The sequence below is a fragment of the Callionymus lyra genome, chromosome 2, assembly GCF_982586985.1.
Source record: "Callionymus lyra chromosome 2, fCalLyr1.hap1.1, whole genome shotgun sequence".
Classification (NCBI taxonomy): Eukaryota; Metazoa; Chordata; class Actinopteri; order Syngnathiformes; family Callionymidae; genus Callionymus; species Callionymus lyra.
In genome coordinates, this window is record NC_141819.1 from 24,730,054 (window position 1) to 24,751,033 (window position 20,980).

General features: G+C 38.5%; 4 protein-coding genes across 6 annotated transcripts; all 4 read right to left on the reverse strand.

Annotated features, from left to right (window-relative positions):
• Positions 1 to 3,807: 3,807 nt before the first annotated feature.
• bub3 (BUB3 mitotic checkpoint protein) lies at positions 3,808 to 7,913 on the reverse strand. 3 transcript variants are annotated; one of them, XM_087784259.1, is made up of 8 exons: positions 7,777 to 7,913; positions 6,937 to 7,131; positions 6,007 to 6,076; positions 5,769 to 5,920; positions 5,498 to 5,656; positions 4,805 to 4,982; positions 4,519 to 4,735; positions 3,808 to 4,028 (listed from the first exon to the last, which is right to left on the reverse strand). In XM_087784259.1, exons 2-8 carry the CDS (start codon positions 7,129 to 7,131, stop codon positions 4,019 to 4,021), a joined length of 981 nt encoding a protein of 326 aa, XP_087640385.1. In that variant the 5' UTR covers positions 7,777 to 7,913; the 3' UTR covers positions 3,808 to 4,018. The 3 variants fall into 3 exon arrangements, with proteins under 3 accessions (XP_087640385.1, XP_087640386.1, XP_087640387.1); XM_087784260.1 differs by lacking the exon at positions 7,777 to 7,913 and adding an exon at positions 7,668 to 7,687; XM_087784261.1 differs by lacking the exon at positions 3,808 to 4,028 and having other exon boundaries at positions 4,515 to 4,735.
• Positions 7,914 to 9,101: 1,188 nt separating this feature from the next.
• Positions 9,102 to 11,051, reverse strand: hmx3b (H6 family homeobox 3b). The gene is made up of 2 exons (XM_087782852.1): positions 10,480 to 11,051; positions 9,102 to 9,769 (listed from the first exon to the last, which is right to left on the reverse strand). The coding sequence occupies exons 1-2, from the start codon at positions 10,757 to 10,759 to the stop codon at positions 9,177 to 9,179; spliced, it is 873 nt and encodes a 290-aa protein (XP_087638978.1). The 5' UTR covers positions 10,760 to 11,051; the 3' UTR covers positions 9,102 to 9,176.
• Positions 11,052 to 13,746: 2,695 nt separating this feature from the next.
• Positions 13,747 to 17,438, reverse strand: acadsb (acyl-CoA dehydrogenase short/branched chain). The gene is made up of 11 exons (XM_087784262.1): positions 17,406 to 17,438; positions 17,075 to 17,231; positions 16,894 to 16,994; positions 16,410 to 16,616; positions 16,174 to 16,344; positions 15,947 to 16,072; positions 15,385 to 15,477; positions 15,220 to 15,309; positions 15,009 to 15,146; positions 14,822 to 14,921; positions 13,747 to 14,506 (listed from the first exon to the last, which is right to left on the reverse strand). Exons 1-11 carry the CDS (start codon positions 17,436 to 17,438, stop codon positions 14,430 to 14,432), a joined length of 1,293 nt encoding a protein of 430 aa, XP_087640388.1. The 3' UTR covers positions 13,747 to 14,429.
• A 336-nt stretch (positions 17,439 to 17,774) lies between these two features.
• pstk (phosphoseryl-tRNA kinase) lies at positions 17,775 to 20,691 on the reverse strand. Its single transcript, XM_087782853.1, has 6 exons — positions 20,425 to 20,691; positions 20,127 to 20,352; positions 19,444 to 19,645; positions 18,537 to 18,612; positions 18,376 to 18,469; positions 17,775 to 18,311 (listed from the first exon to the last, which is right to left on the reverse strand). Exons 1-6 carry the CDS (start codon positions 20,638 to 20,640, stop codon positions 18,094 to 18,096), a joined length of 1,032 nt encoding a protein of 343 aa, XP_087638979.1. The 5' UTR covers positions 20,641 to 20,691; the 3' UTR covers positions 17,775 to 18,093.
• Positions 20,692 to 20,980: the final 289 nt, after the last annotated feature.

Sequence of the window (20,980 nt, forward strand, 5' to 3'; positions counted from 1 at the left end):
AACTACATTACTAGAGGAGATGTTGTCTTGCCCACGAAAGCTCTTTGAAAGCCTCCCCGGGGCGGCGGGGTGAGGTGATGTAGTGAACTGCAACCAAGTAAAAGGCTGGTGTAGACGAGCAGGGGGAGACACGAGTCTGTGTCCTGGGTCGAGGACATTACTGTCGACTCGCTGAGGAGGTTGATATTGGATGACTCGGCACTCTTTAGCCCTGCGTTTATAAAAGTTTGGCTACAGAAGTTGCTGGTTTTTAGGCAAGAAAGTATGGCGCAAGGGCCACATGCAGCCCTTTGATTGCATTTATACGGCCCTCAAGTCACAGTATGATGCATCCAACAAGCATTGGAGTTCTATTTATTTTAACATAAAACACAATTTTGTTTTAAGACTTATTTTATTTGTCCATTTGTGAGCATTTCTTTTTCCACTCATTTTTTTGTGAAAACATGCTTTTATCCCAATTTACTTTGCCTGAATTAAAAGCTTAATTATACAATGTCAATCTTTTTTAACCGTTAGTTTTTTCTTTCTAGACGGTCCCTTACAACAGTATAAATTGTGGCCCCCAGCGCTACACAAACCCGCCGTGACCCCTGTAAGAGATGAAGCGGTGAAGAAAATGAATGATGTTATGTGTAAAAAGACTTGAGATAAAGTATATGATAAATAATTATCTGAGGACAGAAATTAAAAAAAAAAATTAAAAATAATTAGTATTAAGAAAAACGATAACGAAAATTGAGTTTACACAAATGATGCATTACGCAGAGAACCAAAGAAAAGAAAGAAAAATGATCAAACTTTACAAGAAAGTACTATTGAAGGTCGAATGAAGATTCATGAAACAGTGTCATTATTTTCAGAGTCCACTAGATGGCGGTCTCTGCACTATTTCTTTGTTATGAACAACCGTTCTAATGAACAATTTCTAAACTGCTGGCGCCACCTACTGACCTCTATACAATATGACACCGTTTCGTGAAGCTTCATCAGCACATCACTAGAAAATGCATACATTGAGTGAGATGAAAGCTTTTTGACACTTTTTTCTTAAACCAAATAGCGGTGAAGTTTTGTGATTTAATCAAGACATTAAAAAAGTCAGAGTTATTTGTATTAGGATCAAAGTAGACTTTCACTGTGCATGTATTTATTTAAAACATAGACGTTGTCCTTTTAAATGAACTGAAATAAATACTACATGACTAGAGAAAACAAAAGTTGAGGTACGTCTCTCCAGTGAGTTCCGAGTCTAATTCATGGTCTCCTACTAGTGTAGCACTGCCAGATCATCTCACCCGCGAGGCATCCATAAGATCTACAAGCCACCTGAATCCTCTCAACACCGAGGAGCTCTACCTGGACGACCACCTTTCTCAACCTACATGTCCAGATATGTTTGTAAAATCACTAATTGGTTCTGATGTTTTCATCAAACATCCACCAAGAAGATGGAAGATCTTACAATGAGAATATAAGTCATGTTCAAGAGTTGAGACAAGTTATATTGTTAAGAAACAAACTGTTTTTCAGAAACAAACCGATAAAGTTTTTCAAATGATTTCCCTTCACCTCACCTCCACACCTGACACGAGCACCGTCATCACTGGGAATCAAGTGAGATGAGGCGTCGTCTGATTCATCCAGTCAACATCCGAGCCTTCTGTGGTTGGATTAAATGCACTTGACAGGCTGTTGGAGCACAATCAAGCCATTTTAGCCGTCATGTCACGGTTTCATGTTGAGCCAAACTGTCTGCACCACTTCTGGGATGAGTAACCAGAGCCGGGCCGCACAACCACACACGCCTAATTGGGTCTTTGCTGGAGGAACCAAATACTGTAAATGAACCTGGATAGACCTTTAAGATGGTGCAACGTTTTACTCTGTGACAATATTGATTTATTGGCTTTGCAATGCCTCTAGAATTGACCTGGTTATGATAGAAATGTGAGAAAATATCAATGCTATTTATTCATGCATCGATACAACATTCTTTTGAATTCATTAGGCTTCAAATCATATTTTAGTTTTTATAATAAATTGAATAGTTTACATTTCAATATAAAATTAGATATTTAATTTACAAATAAAATGGAAAGTATTTCTCACGTTTTATTAATTTGTGTTGCAATTTAATGTTGAGCCACTAGGTGGCAGCATTTATAATGTTCTCCACAGCGTTCGATACAGAAGATGACTCAGGACGAGAGGATACAATCGACTCCAGCCGGTTTCAAAGCTTAAATTTGGGCAAATTCATTTTTTTGTTGTTTTTTTAAGATAAATGAAAGCAGTTGTGACTTCTTTCAAATCAGTTACACCAGATTCAAGTACTCAAGAAATACTACAACATATATCCTTGTTCCTACAGTATCACTATATATTCATCATTTAATCGCCAGACTCCTGCCAATACACAATCCCAAAGATTTATTTACCTTTGTTCTTAGGATCCTCACCATATGACGTGAATCCTGGAGACAATCTCGCATCAGTTGAGAGCTAGACTTCATCGTTTTGTCTCAAAACTAACAGTCATTTTTATAGCCATTATGATCTAGTACTTACATCTGCACCTGCCAAATAAGCTACAGCCCAATTCAGACAAATAAACCCTAAACAGTTCTGATGCACTCAAGATAGTCCATTTTCTAATTTAGCAGCATCCAAAGAAGACATTAAACAAGGTAATTCGCTTGGCGGCCGGGCGACAACCCCTCGGGCCTCTCTTCCGTCTGCTCCGTGAGCAGCAACCTTTGAAACGGAATGCCATTTCATATTAAGCTGCAATCATAATCTCCCGTCAAAGACGCGGTCATTATTGACAATCATGGGAATTAGTTACATCATAGAACCAATTTTGGACTAATCATTTCCAGGATACTGCCGAGGAAGATAGAGCCATTAGGAGGAGAAATTGGCGCTCTTAAATAGAATAATTGACGTTCCTATCTACCACTGTGGTTTGGCTGAAGGGCTTCACAAATCACATTAGCTGTAATTGAAAGTATGAACTATACGGAGGAAACATTAGAAATGTCTATCCGAGACTTCAGATGATCACAAAAATGTTTCCTTTAGTTAGAATCGCAGACGCTTCTTGATTTAGCACTTTTCTCTGGTCTACTTTAGATGCCCGGCTAGATGAAAAACACTTACAAACATTTATTTTAGAGAAGCGAATAAATAAAACACATCTCCATTAAAGGGAGTAAGAATAGCTATTGGCTTAAGGGATATTTTAGTCAGAATTTAAACCCGAAAACAACTTACGCTCGGCTCATGTTTCATCTCAAGAAAAGAAAAAAACGTAAACAAAAAGTTGAATGGTCGACATGTTGCGTACAGAACAACATTAGTGTTCATGCCTTTGACCTAGAAATCATGTGTATTTTATGGTTTAACTGTAGTTCAAATAATAATTGCCACAATCATTAACATGAACCAAAATACTGAAGATAAACCCAAAAATGGCTGAAAAGTTCACCGATATCACTCACAATTTCCTTCGCTTCATGTACATGTGGTTCAATCATTATGTAGAAATAAAATTGCGTGCATTCGAACAATGAAAATAAAACTAATTGATTTTGATATTGACCACAAAATAAATCTTTCATTTCATTAGAGAGCATTTCAAATCTACTCATTTTTTTTAGAGGAGAAACCCAATGTACCATTTTTACTACTGAAAACTTACATCAAGTACAATATTTACTTGAGAATTAAATGTGACTCTTGTAGAACGAGCAGAATCTAGTGAACCCGACACTCGTGGTAAAAGTGAAGACAACAGAAGCAACATTGAGTGAAAATACAAATATTTACTTATAGAAATGTACACAACAAAATATTTGACAGGGAAAAGACACCCTTAGGCAAGACATTTAAAAGGAAAGGAGAAAGTAAAGAGCTAGAAAAGGGAAATGTCAGAGTTTTAGTGAAGTTAAAATAGGTGCCAGAACTTAACTGGAACATTGGCTTCAAATGCTGCGGGAACCAAACAAAGGCAGACTTAAGTTGACCTGTGAACCAAGAAGGAAAATCCATTAACGTAAGCACGTGAACTGAGCTCTGGTGAATTTCCAACACTGGAGTCAAAACCTTTCAAATGACAAAACATGATCAACAGTTCTTAACAAATGAAGGAATCTTCTACATATTCATAACATGACTGGCATGAAAACCTTAAATCCAAATAGAAGTGTTTGATGATTTATACCTACAACCTTCTCATTTAGATTAGGCTATTGTTATTATTACTCCATTCAAACAAAACATGACGCAACTTTATTAACCAATGAGATCATTTAACAGAAGCTTTGAGCACTCAACAGAGTCAGGTGTTAAACATTTGTCGTAGTTTTTATTGAACAGCTATTTTAGAGGCTCATGTTTCAGTTTACCGTTATTAAATATGGTCGGCAGAAAAAGAACCATCTAACCCCCATTCATTTCTTCAGTGAGGAGTGTTACAGAGATACTGTCGAGCTGAAACCAGCACTTGGGACTCACTTGGGCTTAGTCTCGGCATCTGTGACTTGGCGAATAAGAATGGAGTCCTCTGATTGGTTGATGTCACCCTTCTCGTGCATGTAGGAGGCTGCGATGGCGAGCAGGGTGCCGTCGTTGTTGAAGGACAGCGAGGCGATGCTGGTTGGGTAGCGGTGGAACTGGCAGAGACGTTTCTTGTTGAACGGGTCCCAGATATTCACAAACCCGTCAGAACCACCTAGAACAAGAAAAGTTTGGTTCAAATGAGCATTTCACCTGCTCGAGTCGATGAATTAACAATCCACACCTGTAGCAAAAGTGTTGTGGATGCTGTGGAAAGAGATGGCGTTGACGGGATAAACGTGTTCAATCCCCTCCTCCTTCAGTCGGTGGCATTTGAAAGCGTACTTCTTCTTCTGCACCTCCTGGCTCAGGTCCAGGTATTCCACAGCAACACGACCCTCGATTGAACTGAGGACGTATCCCTGCAGACACAAAACATCCGATTTACCTCCCACATAGTCGTGCCGTCGCAGGAACTTGTCAGAAACCTAATATAGTACACACCTGTGCATGATCTTTCATGCGTCACTTCATTTCTCAATAAGCAGTTGAAGTAATCTAATAAATTAAGATTAAGCATTTTTTTGACTTAAACTGAATCAAACTTTTGCAATGTGATGAAACAAACCTATAGATAAATTGGTGGACACGAGTCTGGACTTCTGAAGCAGTGCCAAAGAAATGTTTGGTGCATTACAAGAAAAATAAATGGTTTCTGGGATGAGTCAAGATTCATAGTTTCCTTTTCAAAGCAACTTTGTCGTCATCATCAACATCAGAATTGAAGGATGAGAATAAAGCAGATTTATAAACCAAAGGAGAAAAAAATCCCAAACATACATTAACAATAAATATCTCCTCAATTCATCTTAGCTTTTCACTGTTTACTTCAATCAGTAATGAATGAAAAAAGAATAAACCGTGGGCCAAGAAGTACCTGCTTGTTGGGGAACGCCCGGATGCAACGCGTCTGGTACTTGAGACTGGACTCTCGTCTTTGCTGCACGTAGCCCATATTTCTCAGATCCCACACCAGGACACGCCTGCCAGCTGTGCCAACAATCAGCCTGTCGCCTGCAACTGACAGTGTGTACACCTTGGACAACACAAAAGCATAAAAACGTGAGCGACATCACTATACAAGTCGGCCAAAATAATACAAATACATTTTCCTCGTTTCAGTTGCATTATTTGTACTGTGGTTATACCTTCTCTGGTAGATTAAATGTTCCAGCATGACATGGCGTTCGTGGATCCCAAACGCGAACCGATTTGTCCCAACTGCCAGTAACCATTACGTTTACTTCAGGGCAATATTCCACACATCGGATCGGAGCGTCGTGGGTTCCCACTATTGTGTCTGTTTTTAAAACACATTCAGGAAGGAATTAGATACAGCAGTTTATTACGAAATTAAAATGGAACAATTATTGGATCACGTTGTACCTTGGTCTGTGTTTAAATCATGCGTTTTTAACTGAGCATCTAAACCTCCACTCCAGGAATGCGTTGGGTCCTGCAACACAATAAAAACTTCATTTTTAAATCCATTTTACCATGTTGCCCACAGCAAACATCTTTCCAAAGATGCTACATGAACAGCGTTGAAGTAGAACCAAGATTTAAGTCTGCTCCGATCGTCCCATCACCTTTCCGTTAATTCTGATTTTGTGATTGTGTATCAATCTGTAAATTGTTTTTTTTAATACAATTTACCAGATGTAATGTTAATTTAAAAGAATGTGTTCACATTGTTAAGACTGTTTAAAATGTAATGCAAGACATTTTAATGCCAATTAAGGCCTTGTTTTACATTCATTTAATGCCTTTTAAGGCATCCTTGGGAACTAGGGTGTGAGAAGAAAAGTTCAACATAGATTCTTTGGTTTATTTTAAGTCAATGAAGTGTATGCAAGACATTCATTACACTTTTTTAATCTAAAATTGTGACATTATTCACAGCATTTGTTCATGTTTGTATTGCAATTTGACCCTCAGCAGCTAAGTTTATTTGCAGCTATAGGAACAATGAAATTCAGCAAGATCCCGGCAATTAATAAGTACGGGAAGATGTTCTGATTCATTTTGGCTTTCAGTTTCATGAATAGAAAAAGAAGAGAGTGGAACAATAACAAGTAGTCGCTTTTCTAAAATTTCTGTGTACGCTAAAATAATTACGAAATTATGCAAGATTATCAAAAGATATCGCGTTGTGAGCTGAATAGACAGCATCGAATTGTATTATGAGGTTAAAACTTATTATAATAATTCTTATTTTTTATTTGATTGGCAAACCTTGAGGAAAGCAGAGTTCATGATTGAACTTTGTTTGGCAAGTTCTTCTACAAGCAGGTGATAAAAAAAAGAGTTACTCACATAGAACGCACAATCGAGGACTGGTGCGGTGTGTTGGTACTTCATGCGCATTGTGTTGTTCGCAACATCGTAGAGACGTACAGAGCAGTCCCAGGAGGAAACCAGCAGGAACTGGGATGCACTGGGACTGAACTTAACAGCAGAGATGCCATCCTCTGGAGTCTGGTTCAGTTTGTACTCGTTGGAGCCAGTCATCTGTTAATTGTCAAAATAGATTTACAACCAAGATATGCACACACACGGTAGAGTAAGAAGCAGTGTCTTGTAATACCACAAAACATTTTAGCCAGTAACAAACACCATAGCAGTGACTGAATTGTTAACTACTATAAAGTCAAAGGTTGGTAATGCATGCATTCTCAAACGTTTTGAGTCTTGCAAATAACGTCAGAGAATTGTCATGAAAAGCGTTTCAGAGGATCACAATTTCATTTATGCTTTATGTCTTAATACATGCATATTTGACAATAAAAGAACTTGACTTGATCAGTTGCTTGTACAATTCGACATCCGCCATGGATTTTATCCGATGGAATAATGACATTTAGTCAATGTTAAATAAGCATTAAAAACAACATTCACAAAAGGTCGCACTTGTTGTCAAGAGCGCGAATTGAACAGCTCAGGAAACGAGACAGTTTTTACCAACCGCATATTGCCATAGTCAACTGTCATTGATGTTATTATAGACATAGTCACTGTATTACGAGCAATTCACGACGCATTCTTACCAGATCAACACATGTTGTTATGCTAACGGGTGCTAATACAGGTAGCTGCTAATGCTAACACAAGGGTCAACGAACGTCAGTGGCGCTGCTCTCAGCCACATAAACTTACCGCTTTACTATAAAATTGCGCAGTGATGTGTCCGATATGAAGCCGCTCGACTATATAAGTGTATCGCGACAACAAAGCAACAACAAAGGCAAGGACTTCGGCGGCTAAGGAATCGTTGCTAACGCCAGGCGCTCACTTGAAACTGGGCGTGGACGCTGATAGGTTGCGGCAAATGTTTAAACTCCCGCGGCAATCCGATTGGTTGATTTCGATCTAACGTAATGACGTATATATTACGTAGTCCATGTCACGTATTTCATACTTCATACGGGGAAAGCTACGCACTGACGCTACAATACGGCGATAGACGTCTAGATGAATGTCTATGGCCATAAAAAGAAAACAATTTAGCGTTAATTTGCCATTAACAGATATTTAATTGTTTTATTTTATTGCTTTTTTCAGCGTCCGATGATGCTGCTGGTTATCCTGACTCCTCCACAACTTCTGTTTCTCATTCATCTTTTAAGTTGAGTTTTTTTCAAGGCCTTATCCATTTTCAGATCCACAACAACAATACTTAGACGCGTACATGTGGACATATTATAAAATAACTACGATTCAAATATGATAGTCAACAAATCATTCTTTGTTGAAAGCACACATGCAGAAAATCTTAAATCATTTGACTAAACTATCTTATAAAATATCAGTTTCGATTGAACAAATTATAATTATTAATTAAACATACCTTTGAAATTACAGCGATAATGACACTTCCAGGAGTCAAATGGCTCATTCTTGGTGCTTGGTTCTGTTTTTCTATTGCTTATTTTATGTGTTGTCTAATTTCCTTCTTTTATTCTGTACTTACACACAAATCCTACGTTGTTTTTACAACACTGGCAAATAAAAGTATCTTATTCTGCTGCTGAAACACACGCGCAAATATTTGTAAACATAATTTAATGAATTGAAGCACACTTTACATACAATAACAATGACAAAACAGGAACACACTTTGTTTAAAATAAAAGTGAAACAAATAGAGGGATTTTTGTCTCTTTCATGGCTTTAAAAACAACGTATTTTCACGTTGTGTATAAGATCCCATGATTGTCCTCACTCTGAAATAAAAATGAACACTAGTGTCTGACAAGAAGTTTATATAATAATGCCAACAGTATTGCACAATATTTAAGGAAATATCAAAATATTAAATCCCGCAATTGAAGCCACAGACACAAGTTACAGTTACATATTATTGACCCTGTCACACTGCTTTTAAAAAGAATGTATTCAAATATATTGACTCGGTGATTTCTCATGACAGGTACCTGTTTCAAATAATAATTAAAATTAAACATAGTCGCTTTTTACAAAATATACAAACCGTGTTTTATGCCCATTCAAGTATTACTCTTATTAAAATAAAATAAAAACACGCACTTGTGTCTACGTTAAACTGGCCTCAGCAGCGGTACCGAGTGGGAATAGTACATGTGATGGGGGAAAGCGAGGACGGATTGGCTCCCGGGCGAGTTTCTCCCGGGACCCGCGCTCGCCTCCGGGGCCCCGTTCTCATGGTACAATATGGGGACCCGCACTATCCTCTGGGCCGTGGCGTGGCTCAGATTGGCCGCTTCCAGCTCGGCCGCCAGCTGTCGTTTCCACTTATTCCTGCGGTTCTGGAACCATATCTTGACCTGGGTCTCCGTCAGGTGCAGGGACGCGGCCAGGCCCGCCCTCTCGGAGCTGCTCAGGTAACGTTTGATGTCAAAGGTGGACTCCAGCTGGAACACCTGACTCCGGGAGAACACCGTGCGCGTCTTTTTCTTGCGGCACGGCTTCTTGTCCGAGTCCAGCTCGTCTTCTTTCCGCCTCCACTCGTCCTCCTGCGCGCCGTCCTTCTTGGGCTCCTCGCCGTCACTGTCGTCCAAGGCGACGTCTTCGTCTCCGCTCTCGTCTTTGGCGTCGGTGTCGGTTCGTGGCTGATCCGGTGAGCGCCGGTCCAGAACCAAAGACTGCTCTTTGTGGAGGCTCTTGTCGGAGGCTGCGAGGGGGAAAATGTCATTTAATTTAGTTAGAATTAATTCATAATAATAACCAATGATAAAAGAAAAATATGTACATTTTAAGTGCGACTTTTAATGCATCATAAGGTAAGGTAAGGTAAGGTACAACTTTATTGATCCCTCAGGAGGTCTCCTTCGGGAAATTGTTTTTTTTCCAATAGCCATAGAAAATACAGCAATTTTTCATAAAAAAATAAAAATTAAAAATAAATCAAAATAAAATAAGAACAAGAACATATAAGGAATTGACACAGGTTACAGCTACATTGGCTGTTATTGCCTCGCGAAAAAAAATGTTTTCAGACAAATTCACATTGAAATGTATTTAAAATGTATCTTTGTCTTTAGACTTAGATTGTGTAGTTGTGCTCTTTCTCTTTATTTCTCTTGTTCTTATTTTATTTTGATTGATTGATTTTTTATTTTTTATTAAAACAATTGCTGTATGTATTGGCTATTGGAAAAAAAACAATTTCCCGATGGAGACCTCCTGAGGGATCAATAAAGTTTTACCTTACCTTACCTTATGTTATAATATAAGTGAAACTTTACCGTGCGTCACTAAAATTATAGCTTACTATTATTTTTGATATTATTAACTTAAGTTTAACATGCTTCTTGTCAATCAAAAAAAAAAGGTAAAATGTTACATAAATGTGTGTAGAAAACGGCAGTGGTAATAATTCACCTGCGCTTCTCAGGTGCGCCCCGAACGTGTACGGATACCACCAGGCGGACGCTCTCTCCAAATATTGAGCTGAAAGTCCAATTCTCTGCGCGGGCAACTCGAAACGAGGGAAGGCGAGGTCGCCCAGTCGAGAGAAGAAGTTGCCCTCAAACACCCCCTCGGACGAGGCCACCAGGCTCTTGGGTTTGGCGGGTTTATCCTCGATGTTCAGCAGGTTCTTGATGGAGAAAGGTGAGTCCTTCGCGGGTTGGCGCGTCTCTGGCGCGTCACTGTCTGCCATCCCCGATTATTTCCCGGTTAATATCACCATTAAAAAAAAAAAGAAAGAAGAGCGACTGGAAAAGTTGGAAAAGAAGAGAAAAAAAGGGGGAAATATCCAGATGATGCGTTCAAGGACCAGCGCGGAGAGATCAGCTCTGGCGCTCCTGGTGAGGATGTAGCGATGGGATGAAAAATGCCATCCGAGTTAAAACGCGCTCGGTCCCTGTGATTGGACAGGTGCGAGAGCAAATGAGAAGTGAGATGAGAGCTGTGAAGGGCTGTGACGAGGGAAGGACCGCACACACACACACACGCACACACACACACACACACACACACACACACACACACACACACACACACACACGCACATTTGAAGGCCGCACAAGCGGTTTGGCTTCAGGCTCCACGCGAACCATTTACCATCCAATTAGACTAAAGAGCTAATCTGTTGATGGTGATTATTTTTGGGAGGCAATGAACTGTCAGTCAATTGTATAAACGGTCGTAGATTAACACACGTGCGTGAGGAAACAAGCACAAGATCCCGGCATCTTCATTTTGAACTAAATAACGAGATAATAATAACTATAATACCACTACCTAAACTGTTATATGTCTCAAGATGAGCTCAGCTGGCATCAGTTTAACATAAAAAACATGCGTTTACATAAATAATATTTAAAATACTTAAAAGTAGTTCTTACCTGTAAACTAATATTCAACGATAGGGCTGAGCAAATGTTTTTTTTTTTATAAATTTGTAATCATCAAATATATGGGTCATATATATATTCATTGAATAGGTAAATATTCAAATAAAAGGTAAAGGTAATTACTGCGTACTTGAAGGTAAATAATTGAGAAATATTTTCGACTCTAAGGCGTTAAATACATGGGACAAAAACCCCTTTTTAGAATAAAAATGTAATGCAGGTATGCAACACACACACACACACACACATATATATTAGCAATATGCATAAATATTATGGATACATATGTATATTTGTGTAAATATGTTACTCTCTTCATCGCTATTGCATAAAGCAAAATGTTTTTTTTATTAATACGACATTTTACATGATTAAGAGCTTCCCAAGTTGGTATCCATGATAATATGTTTTTCTTATGTATTCATTGATAATATATAGTGATGTAAAACGATTGAAGGAGTCTTGTTCTTTTCAAACAATAGTCATTAATAAAGTAGTATCGTGTGACTATAATAGACAGTAAAAAAAACATGGAATGCCTGAAAGGTTTGCTTTTTTTAATACAATGTTAGAATTAAATTTTGACGTTAAAACTCAAGTGTTATTATCAAGAAAACATGGAAAATGTCTAGATATTAGTTATTTTTCTTTGTTATCATTATATATGTACAAACAAATATACCTATACCAGACATTTAAATCAACAAGAAAACCGTCTGCTATTAACTTAAACATGACTTTCGTTATAATAGAATACAATTTACGTGTGAGGTTCTTTGTAAAAGTTAGAATAATGTCAAATGCCTTTTTACAGTAAGAACATCAATCTAGTCCTATATAAACAGACGTTTATTAGATTTCTCAGTAATTCCTTAATTGATATTTAAACTCTTTCTTCCACCTGCACCATTAGCAGCAGATCCAGCCCAGTATAATTTTATTAGTCAGGAAGTGCCACAGACGGGCCTCAATTGAAAGCGGACCATTTTTTTTTTTTTTTCTTGGTACAAAAGACTGGGTCCAGGCAGGTGGTCTGACATCAGTCCTGCTGCGGAGTGGAAGTGGTGCTCGTGTGAGCAGCGAGGCCTGCTCGGGATCAGATGGATGATAATAGGATGACAATAATGGCCATAGATCTGTGACAGGTGCTTTGACTGATGGGTGCATATTCTTGTTGCACAAATGTTTTCAATCATGACACCCGAAGCATGCTTTTTTTTTTCTTCCTACAGTAGATTCAACACTGGGTGACAGAACATGTAGAACATTCAAGATCCTTGCTAAACCACTGTGGTGTGGGACTTACAGACTCATCAAACAAATTGAATTTGCTCAACCTGCAAACATGCCGCCTGCTCTCGGCACTCTGGAGGACTCTCCAGCTCTTAAGGACAACACTGTGTTTAGTGAAAAGCTACTTGAATCTGGCCATAATTAGAGGTCTCATGGCTGTTAAAGATGGGGGTGGAGAAGGAGGCTGTGTGCACAATAGGACGTGGAGGGATAGCCGTGTTTTCATCAGATTATCCTCATTAGAGGACACATCAGAGAAGATAAGAGAAGGAGACAAATACAGCCTGGTTTCCTTTTAAATATATTTAATCAGCTTGATCTAGACGCTGACTTGAAGAATATTAAAGGGACAAGATCATCTGTCTACATCATTATTTACTAATGTGTCACCATTAGTTGGACATGATAATGGATTCATTGAAAAGCAGCTGTGTTTATTAACAAGCAGACGTAGGTCAACAAAAACGGTAGAATTAAGAAAAAATGAAAACATTGTGTTTAGTATTATATTTTAAAATGATTCGTCAAACCTGAAAACTTAACATAATACAACATAATAAATTGGAGAAAAAAAAAAAAAACGTTAAACTAATCCACTTATGTTAATTTAACAACCTCAAGTAATGCCACTAGCAAGAAACGCACATTGAAGCGTTTATATCAGCACTGGGTAGTTTTTGGTGCCTTCATAAAATACTTAAAAGTAGTTGAATGACTCATAAACCGTGACTTGAGGTGTTGTGTGATTTTTATTATACAAAACTACGTTTAAAAACCACTGGAGTGTATTAATTCTATTGTCATTGATGTTTAGTAAAGTGATAAAAAAAAGCCTTAATATGACGGATTTCAAAGATATGCTGCTTTGGTTACAGCGCGTTATTAAATCAAATCGACCTTTTAATCACGACCATGTAGCGACTACAAGGAGGTGCTGCCCTCTAGTGACAGACCATTAAAATGTGACAAAACAAATACAATTTGGAAAAAAAAAAAAAAGAGTTGTATTTTTTATTTTATTCAATCAATGAGAATGAAACATGCAGTAACAGTCAGAGTTTTCCGTCAAAATCCTTCTCGTGATCTTATTGACACTTAAAATACCTTCTGTTAACTACACAAAAACAGAAAAAGCTTAATAAACAACGGTGTTTGTCATTTTTCTAAAGACCCCACAAGATAAAAGGAGTGTAATTGCATGTTAAATCAAGTCTCAGATACAGACCGCAGTCGCTGTTGTGTGTTTGGTTTACCTGATTTTAGGAAAATTGTAGACTCTTGATATTGATCATACGAAGCAAACTCAGTGCTACGGGAGTTATTGACGAAAAGCAGATGTCGAATGTTGAAAAGTCATCTAACCGTTGATGGCTTACCAATAAAAACAAGAAAAAAACAACAGCTAATGACATCAATGCACTTGGTTTGAGACAAAAACTGCTTTGCGCCTAGAAAGGCGCTATACAAATAGACATTATTATTATTATTATCTACCCCACATATCACTAGTTTTGAAACAGACTGCAGAGAAACTGAAGGCACCAGCAGGTTGAAATCTTCACTTCTGATTCTGATGGTTGTCAATCAAAATCAACAACTTTACATTGACTCAGGGACATTTTTTGTAGCGAGAACGCAGATTTAAAGTGTAACAGACTACTTAGGTCCAACCCAGTGGTTTCAGTGGTCGTACTCCTTATCAATGAACTTTGCCATGGTGGACAGCTGGATATTAGTGGTCCCTTCATAAATGGTTCCTGTGCAGGACAAAAAAAGAAAATCAAATATCACCATTTTTAAATATTTTCTTTCTATTCAGACTGGACCTATATTTAGTTTTCTTTTGTTGACATTATACATCATATTTCCATCAACTAAAAACATTTAAATCAAGGTGACGTAATGGAAAAAGACATGCGATTAAAGGAAGGGTGACATTGTGTGACAACAAAATTCCTTCAGAGTCATATTACAGCTCCTGCCGCTCTCTCCACCTCCGCTCTGGTCCAATCGTATCCTCTCACATTTCCTCACCTAATTATAATTCATCTAAAACGGTTTTCTTCACTCACCAATTTTACAGTCTCTGTAGTATTTCTCAATGGGATAGTCTTTAGTGAAGCCGACTCCTCCCATCCACTCGATGCATTTCGATGTTGTTAATGATGCAACCTATGGATTACAGAAATAATCAAATCTGTTAGTTAAGTAAGATGGATTTAATGTGTTATTTTAAGACACACAGAGGAGCAAATTCACCTCTGCAGCAAAGTATTTGGCCATACAAGCCTCTTTGATGAAAGGTCTTCCCGCTTCCTTCAAACGAGCAGCGTTGTAGGTCAGCAGACGAGCAGCTTCGATCTGTGTTGCTACATGAGCTATCTGGTGCTGCATTCCCTGCAAACCAAAACAACACATGCTTTTAGAAAACAGAAAGAAAACCCCAAACGTATATGTTGTGGTCATTTACCTGGAAGTCAAAAATACGTTTTCCAAACTGAATTCTTTGTCTGGTGTATGGAATTGTGTGGTCGAAGCATCCTTGTGCCAGTCCCAACATCTGGAACACAAAATCCTCACATACTATCCGGGTTTTGAAACAATACGTGTCCATAAAGGGAAACGTTTGTCTCACCTGAGCCGCGATTCCAATCCTCCCCTCGTTCAGCATTCCAATGGCATACTTGTATCCGTGACCGAGTTGACCCAAAATATTTTTCTCTGGCACCTAAAAAAATACACACAAGCTGCTGAGACATGTGTAGTGTGACATGTTTGTGAAAAAACTAATTTAAGCAGCGATACACGTGTTTCAGACTCGACCTAAGTGTCAGGTCAGTGTAACTGCGTTTGTTTGTAATTTCCTTAAAAACTCCAGTATTCTTTACAGAAAGTATACATTTAAAAATGAATCAAAATGTTACATAGTGTTACTTTGAATTTCTGATTTAAACTTTTAGAGTAAAAAGGTCAATATATACAAGTCAGGATATTACTATTATTATGATTGTTACCTATTAAGATAGAAACATCTTTTCTACAACAGTTTATTGGTATAATGGATAAAACATTAATGCAGTAATATCATATAGAACACCAATTATAATACTATTATTGTTTTAGAAGGGCACCTCTCAACACACAAACTTCCAGAGGGATTAAATAAGTTAATCCATCTACTTAAGTTGGTATTTTACCTTGACGTTATCAAAGTTGAGCGGGCAGGTGGAGGAGGAACGAAGGCCGAGCTTGTTCTCCTTCTTACAAATCTCAAGACCCTCAGTGTCACGGTCGACCATAAAGCAAGTGATGCCTTTGTATCCCTGTTGAAAACATCCCAATTTCAAATATGTTGCAATGATTAGTACGACACTTCTTGGCAACATTTATGAAAGTAGTGTTGTAAAAATCCATAGAGACTCACAGCAGACAGGTCAACGTTGGCCATGACCAAGAACACGCCTGCATGCTCGGCGTTGCTGATCCATAACTTCGAACCGTTGATGATGTAATAGTCCTTGTTTTTATCTGCACGGGTCTTTAGCGAAAAGGCATCGCTCCCCGATTCAGCTTCAGAGAGGCAAAAGCTGCCCACCTTCGGCAACAACGGACAGTTAAAATGGAGAACGTCATCGACTCATCGTCACCGGTCTGACTCACCATGTCGGTGGACAACCTGCTGAGGTACTGCTCCTTCTGAGCCGGGGTGCCCAGTGTGGAGACCAGCGTGTTGATCAGCGTGTTCTGGATGTCGCAGAGCACAGCCACGGAGGGATCCACCTTAGCCAGCTCCTCGATGACCAGGATGGAGCTGAAGAAGGTGGAGCCGGTGCCTCCGTACTCTGGGTCAATCTCAATGCCCATGAGCTGCGAAGAAACAATAGATGTTTAAATAATCGTATGTCGAACACTTGTGCAGGTTAGAGGAGAAAATTAAAGTTTTAGTGTCAGCACCAAGATATTGATAATGTTAAGTAGTTTAAAGTGTTTGCACAGAGACCGGTATTATCTCAATTTAAACAGCTTAAACGACATTATGTATTATTTTTAGATGTCATCTGCGTCCGTGAGTGAATTCTATTACCTTATACAAAATAACTGCCTTCGGAAAAACTGCTTGACAAACATCATCAAATTAACTTACACCCTGTTCAAACAAAGACTTGATCAAGTCCTCCTCCATGTACGACTGCTCATCCATCTTAGCCACAAACGGAGCAATCCTCTCTTGAGCATACTTCTGAACTGTTGACAAAAAAAAAAAAAAATCGTTGTTACTTTTTAGATGGAAAACACAAATTTCGAGCAGTGACGTCACATCTCACCTGCGTCCTTCATCATCCTCTCTTCTTCCGAGTAGGTTTGCAGCGGAGGGAAGGAGATCGACCCGGCCAGCTGGTCCGTGTTCATCGCAGGCCTGGTGGACTCCCTTCTCCATCCGACCTGGTTCCGACCCCATGGTCGACAGATTCGTCTGCAAGACTGAAACAAGAAACTTCTTGGAACATAGTTCAACTGACATTAATGAACTGGCCCTGGTTATATAACCTTCAGTTTAACACGAATGTAGAGCCATATTTAAACAGTATAGTTCCTGTTTAGATTTGCCCTTAGAATGACGCAAAATATACATACGTGATAAAAGAGTTAACTCACCTGTGACAGCGTCCTGACCAGAGGAGCAGCCATGATGTTATGAAAAATGGTTAGAATGAGCTCGTCCAGGAGGGGAGGGAGAGGTCGCGTTAGGCTACGATTCAAGCCTTTTTAAATTAAATAAAAAAACACATGAAATTAAATTATGTTTCAAGTTTAAATGTTTCCTGATTTATATAAATGCATAACCTTGCATAAACGACGTTAAAGTACACGCAGATAGTAATTATTTTAAAGAGTTAACCCCCCGAGTGGAACATTGGTTGAGTCCGAGACCTCTTATTCTGTTTTTTTTTAACCAGTTTACCCAGCGTTGCTGCCACCTAGTGTTCAAGTATATGCAGTTTCCCATCATTCATTAGACTAGAGTTTTCCTTCAGAATGCGAAGCTTTTATTGCATATCCGGTCACAATATTTGTATTCATTCTGTGCTTTATTCTCTGTATAAGTTAAAGTGGAGCTGTGACTTGTCCTGGAAGCAAATTAAAATACCACAGACTAGCAGTCTATCTCAGGAAACAAAGAACCACTTACACAACATAATATCACTTACTAACCTTTGTACATATATGGACTATAGTAGGAAACAAGGAAGTCTGAGTGGAGCCAGAATAACAGAGAAAGTCTCTAAAGTCTATCGAGACATAGCAGCTTTAAAAAAAAAAATCAAAACAATGATTTATTAGCTCAGGAATCACCATTTATAATGACAAACATAATTTCCTTGGTCTTGTGGCCAAACACACAAACTGCGCTCTTCACCACACGGTCCACATCAATGTCCTCGTCTTGAGTTAAAGGCGACTGTTGGAGAAGCTGTGTCCGTAGGTTATGAAGAAATGTGTTCTTGGATTCATTCAGCCGAGCCGCTAAGGTCTTCATGCGAGCCGAGGCCACTGGATTATCTAGATATGATGACAGAAGAGATGTCATACAAGCTTCACACCACACAACCGACTCACTGATAACCTCTTGCAGACTTCATCGCCTCAGAAATTAAACGTCGACACGCTTGGTCCGCCTGATGAAGGACGCTCGCTGCACATCTCTGGCGGTCTGCTTTCTAAACAAACAAGACACGATGTTGAGTCAACAGCTTATGAGGCTTTTATGTCACATAAGGTGAATACCTTTTGTTCTGTATCATCCTCAATTGGACTCAGTGGTTTGCTGAACGTAGACTTGACGAACATCATCACCTGATGACTGAGGACAAATCATAACAAAAAATAAATTAACGTATCTTGATATTTCATCCTTTAGACCAGACCTGAGCATGTAGCCCTTTGACGGCATTTATCTGGCCCTGATGAAGTCAAGATCATGTAGAAACTATTACTATTCCAACTATATGTACTACTATAAGTATGTTTTAGGACCTTTATACTCCATTTTTGTGATAACTATTCAGTATTTATTTTGAAAAAACATCCTTTTGTATCAGATTTAAAGCTAAATAATAGTGAAATAAAATAGAATTATAATTTCTGCATATCTAGCTTTTTTTTCGTTGACATTATACATCATATTTCAATCAACTGAAACTGTGTCAATAAAGCTGACATGATGAAAAATATTTCTTAGTAGCTATTAATTCAATCTTTATTAATTATATTTATCTATTCTTCGCAACAGTCAAGTGTCACCCTGAGGTAATGAAATCGCCCGCCACTGCTCTAGACCATTGGATTTTGGGGCCGAAATTTCGACCTAAGGCAAGTTTTTGGTATATCAAAAAACAAAGATTTTTTTAGACTCAAATGAACACTAACTCTTTACTGATCTCAAAAGGAGAAAAAATGTTACTTAAATAAAATAAAATACGAATGAAAAATGCACATTCTTTTCTCATTGAAGAAACATCCATTTGTTTCTACAAAACAACTGTTGAATTATAGAAATGCAAAGTATACTACTTTGTGGAGAACAACTTCTTGAAATTCATGTCATCACATGACTGTTAAGTCGGCTTGATTTTTCCACCAACCAGGAGTTGGACACACATGTTCTAGATAAAGGTTTTTGTCGCGGCCTTACATGTCAGATATGGTCAGACTGTCTGTAGTTTTAAGTGTGATGCTGTTCTCTTCCCAGGAATTCTTCTGTGGATTCGGTGCCTCCAATCGCTTATTCATCTCCACAATCACGTCGACAGGAACGGGGTTCGCTCGTGTCGTGTTTCTGCTGATGCATGAATCCAAGCTGCACTGCAGATACACTTGACAGAAGCTCAGCGAATCTGAAATGAAAACATCACTTGTGACATTCATTACGTACCTTTCAAGTCTTCAATAGACATTTGATTACACTCCTCTCAAATACTGTAATCGTCAGATACACAAAAATAACCATTTAACCCCTTTTTGCATTCATGGTACCCAGATAGGGCTGAATAAGGAAATGGAAAATAATGTATGCATTTTTTTCTAAAGTCTGTCATTTTAATTGTGAAGAGTTTTTTCTTTAACACAAGAAATAATTCACTTTATATTAAAATAAACAATATCACTATCATGTTTTTTTTCCTTTGTGGTTTTTAGGATCAGTATTTGTTAAGATGGAGGAAAATTAAGCATTGTAAATAATGGATGAAGACATTTTTAGTTGTTTAGTGAGGATTACAGTATCATAAGGTAATAGTAATAAGTGTAAACGTTTAAATGTATTTGTCAGTCAATAGGTTAACCCATACACTTCAAGTTTTATCTTGTTATTCTTACTCTTTCTCGCCAGTTGGAAAACTTCATATCTCATGCTGGGATAGTAAAAGTTGTCATCAAGAAGCAACAGGATCGGGGTCTGGTCTGAGGCATGTGAAGATGGCGTCTGCAGGTCAGTGCTGGCGACTTGACATCCATCAGGTAACTCTGGAAACACTGCAGGATTCTTCAAAAACTCTTCAATGCAGTGCAGGACCGCCTGTCTGTGCAGCTTCCACCGAGTCGGCTGGAAATATTTTCAAAGGATACATTATGTGAGGAAACCGATATGGATATGTTTAAAATAAAAATAAAATACCGGCTCCTGCAGATCAACTTCTTCCTCTAGTTTGGGGAGAAAAGCTTGCTCAGGGATCAGGTCATCGTACGTCACTGCTGTGGCTCTCCAGCCGAACTTTGCGGCTTCTCTCCGCAACAACCGGGACAAAGTGGACTTACCGGCGGCGGGAAGTCCAAATAACACGCAGAGACACACCGGTGCTGGTCCATCTGTCCCTGCCTCTAAATCTGCCATTTATTTCAGCACCATTTCATCTGTGACAGATAGTGCTGTGATGTTTGTTTACAACAGCTGATGGTTTGACTTCCGCATAAGCTACGCTTCCGGTGTACGGTTCTTCAGAATAAAAGATATTTAAACTAAAAGTCAAACAAGATAAATATATCTTCTTCCATGTCCGTTTAATGCAGGGTGTCCGACGTGTTTATTCGAGGAGGGCCACATTTGATGAAGCTAAAACAAGCGAGAGGGCCAAACGATAACAGTGTAAAGATAAGGCATCTCATTCAGAGCTTCAAAACAAAAGTCTTCCACCAAGACAATAATAAACATTTTCAGTGTTAAAATTAAAATT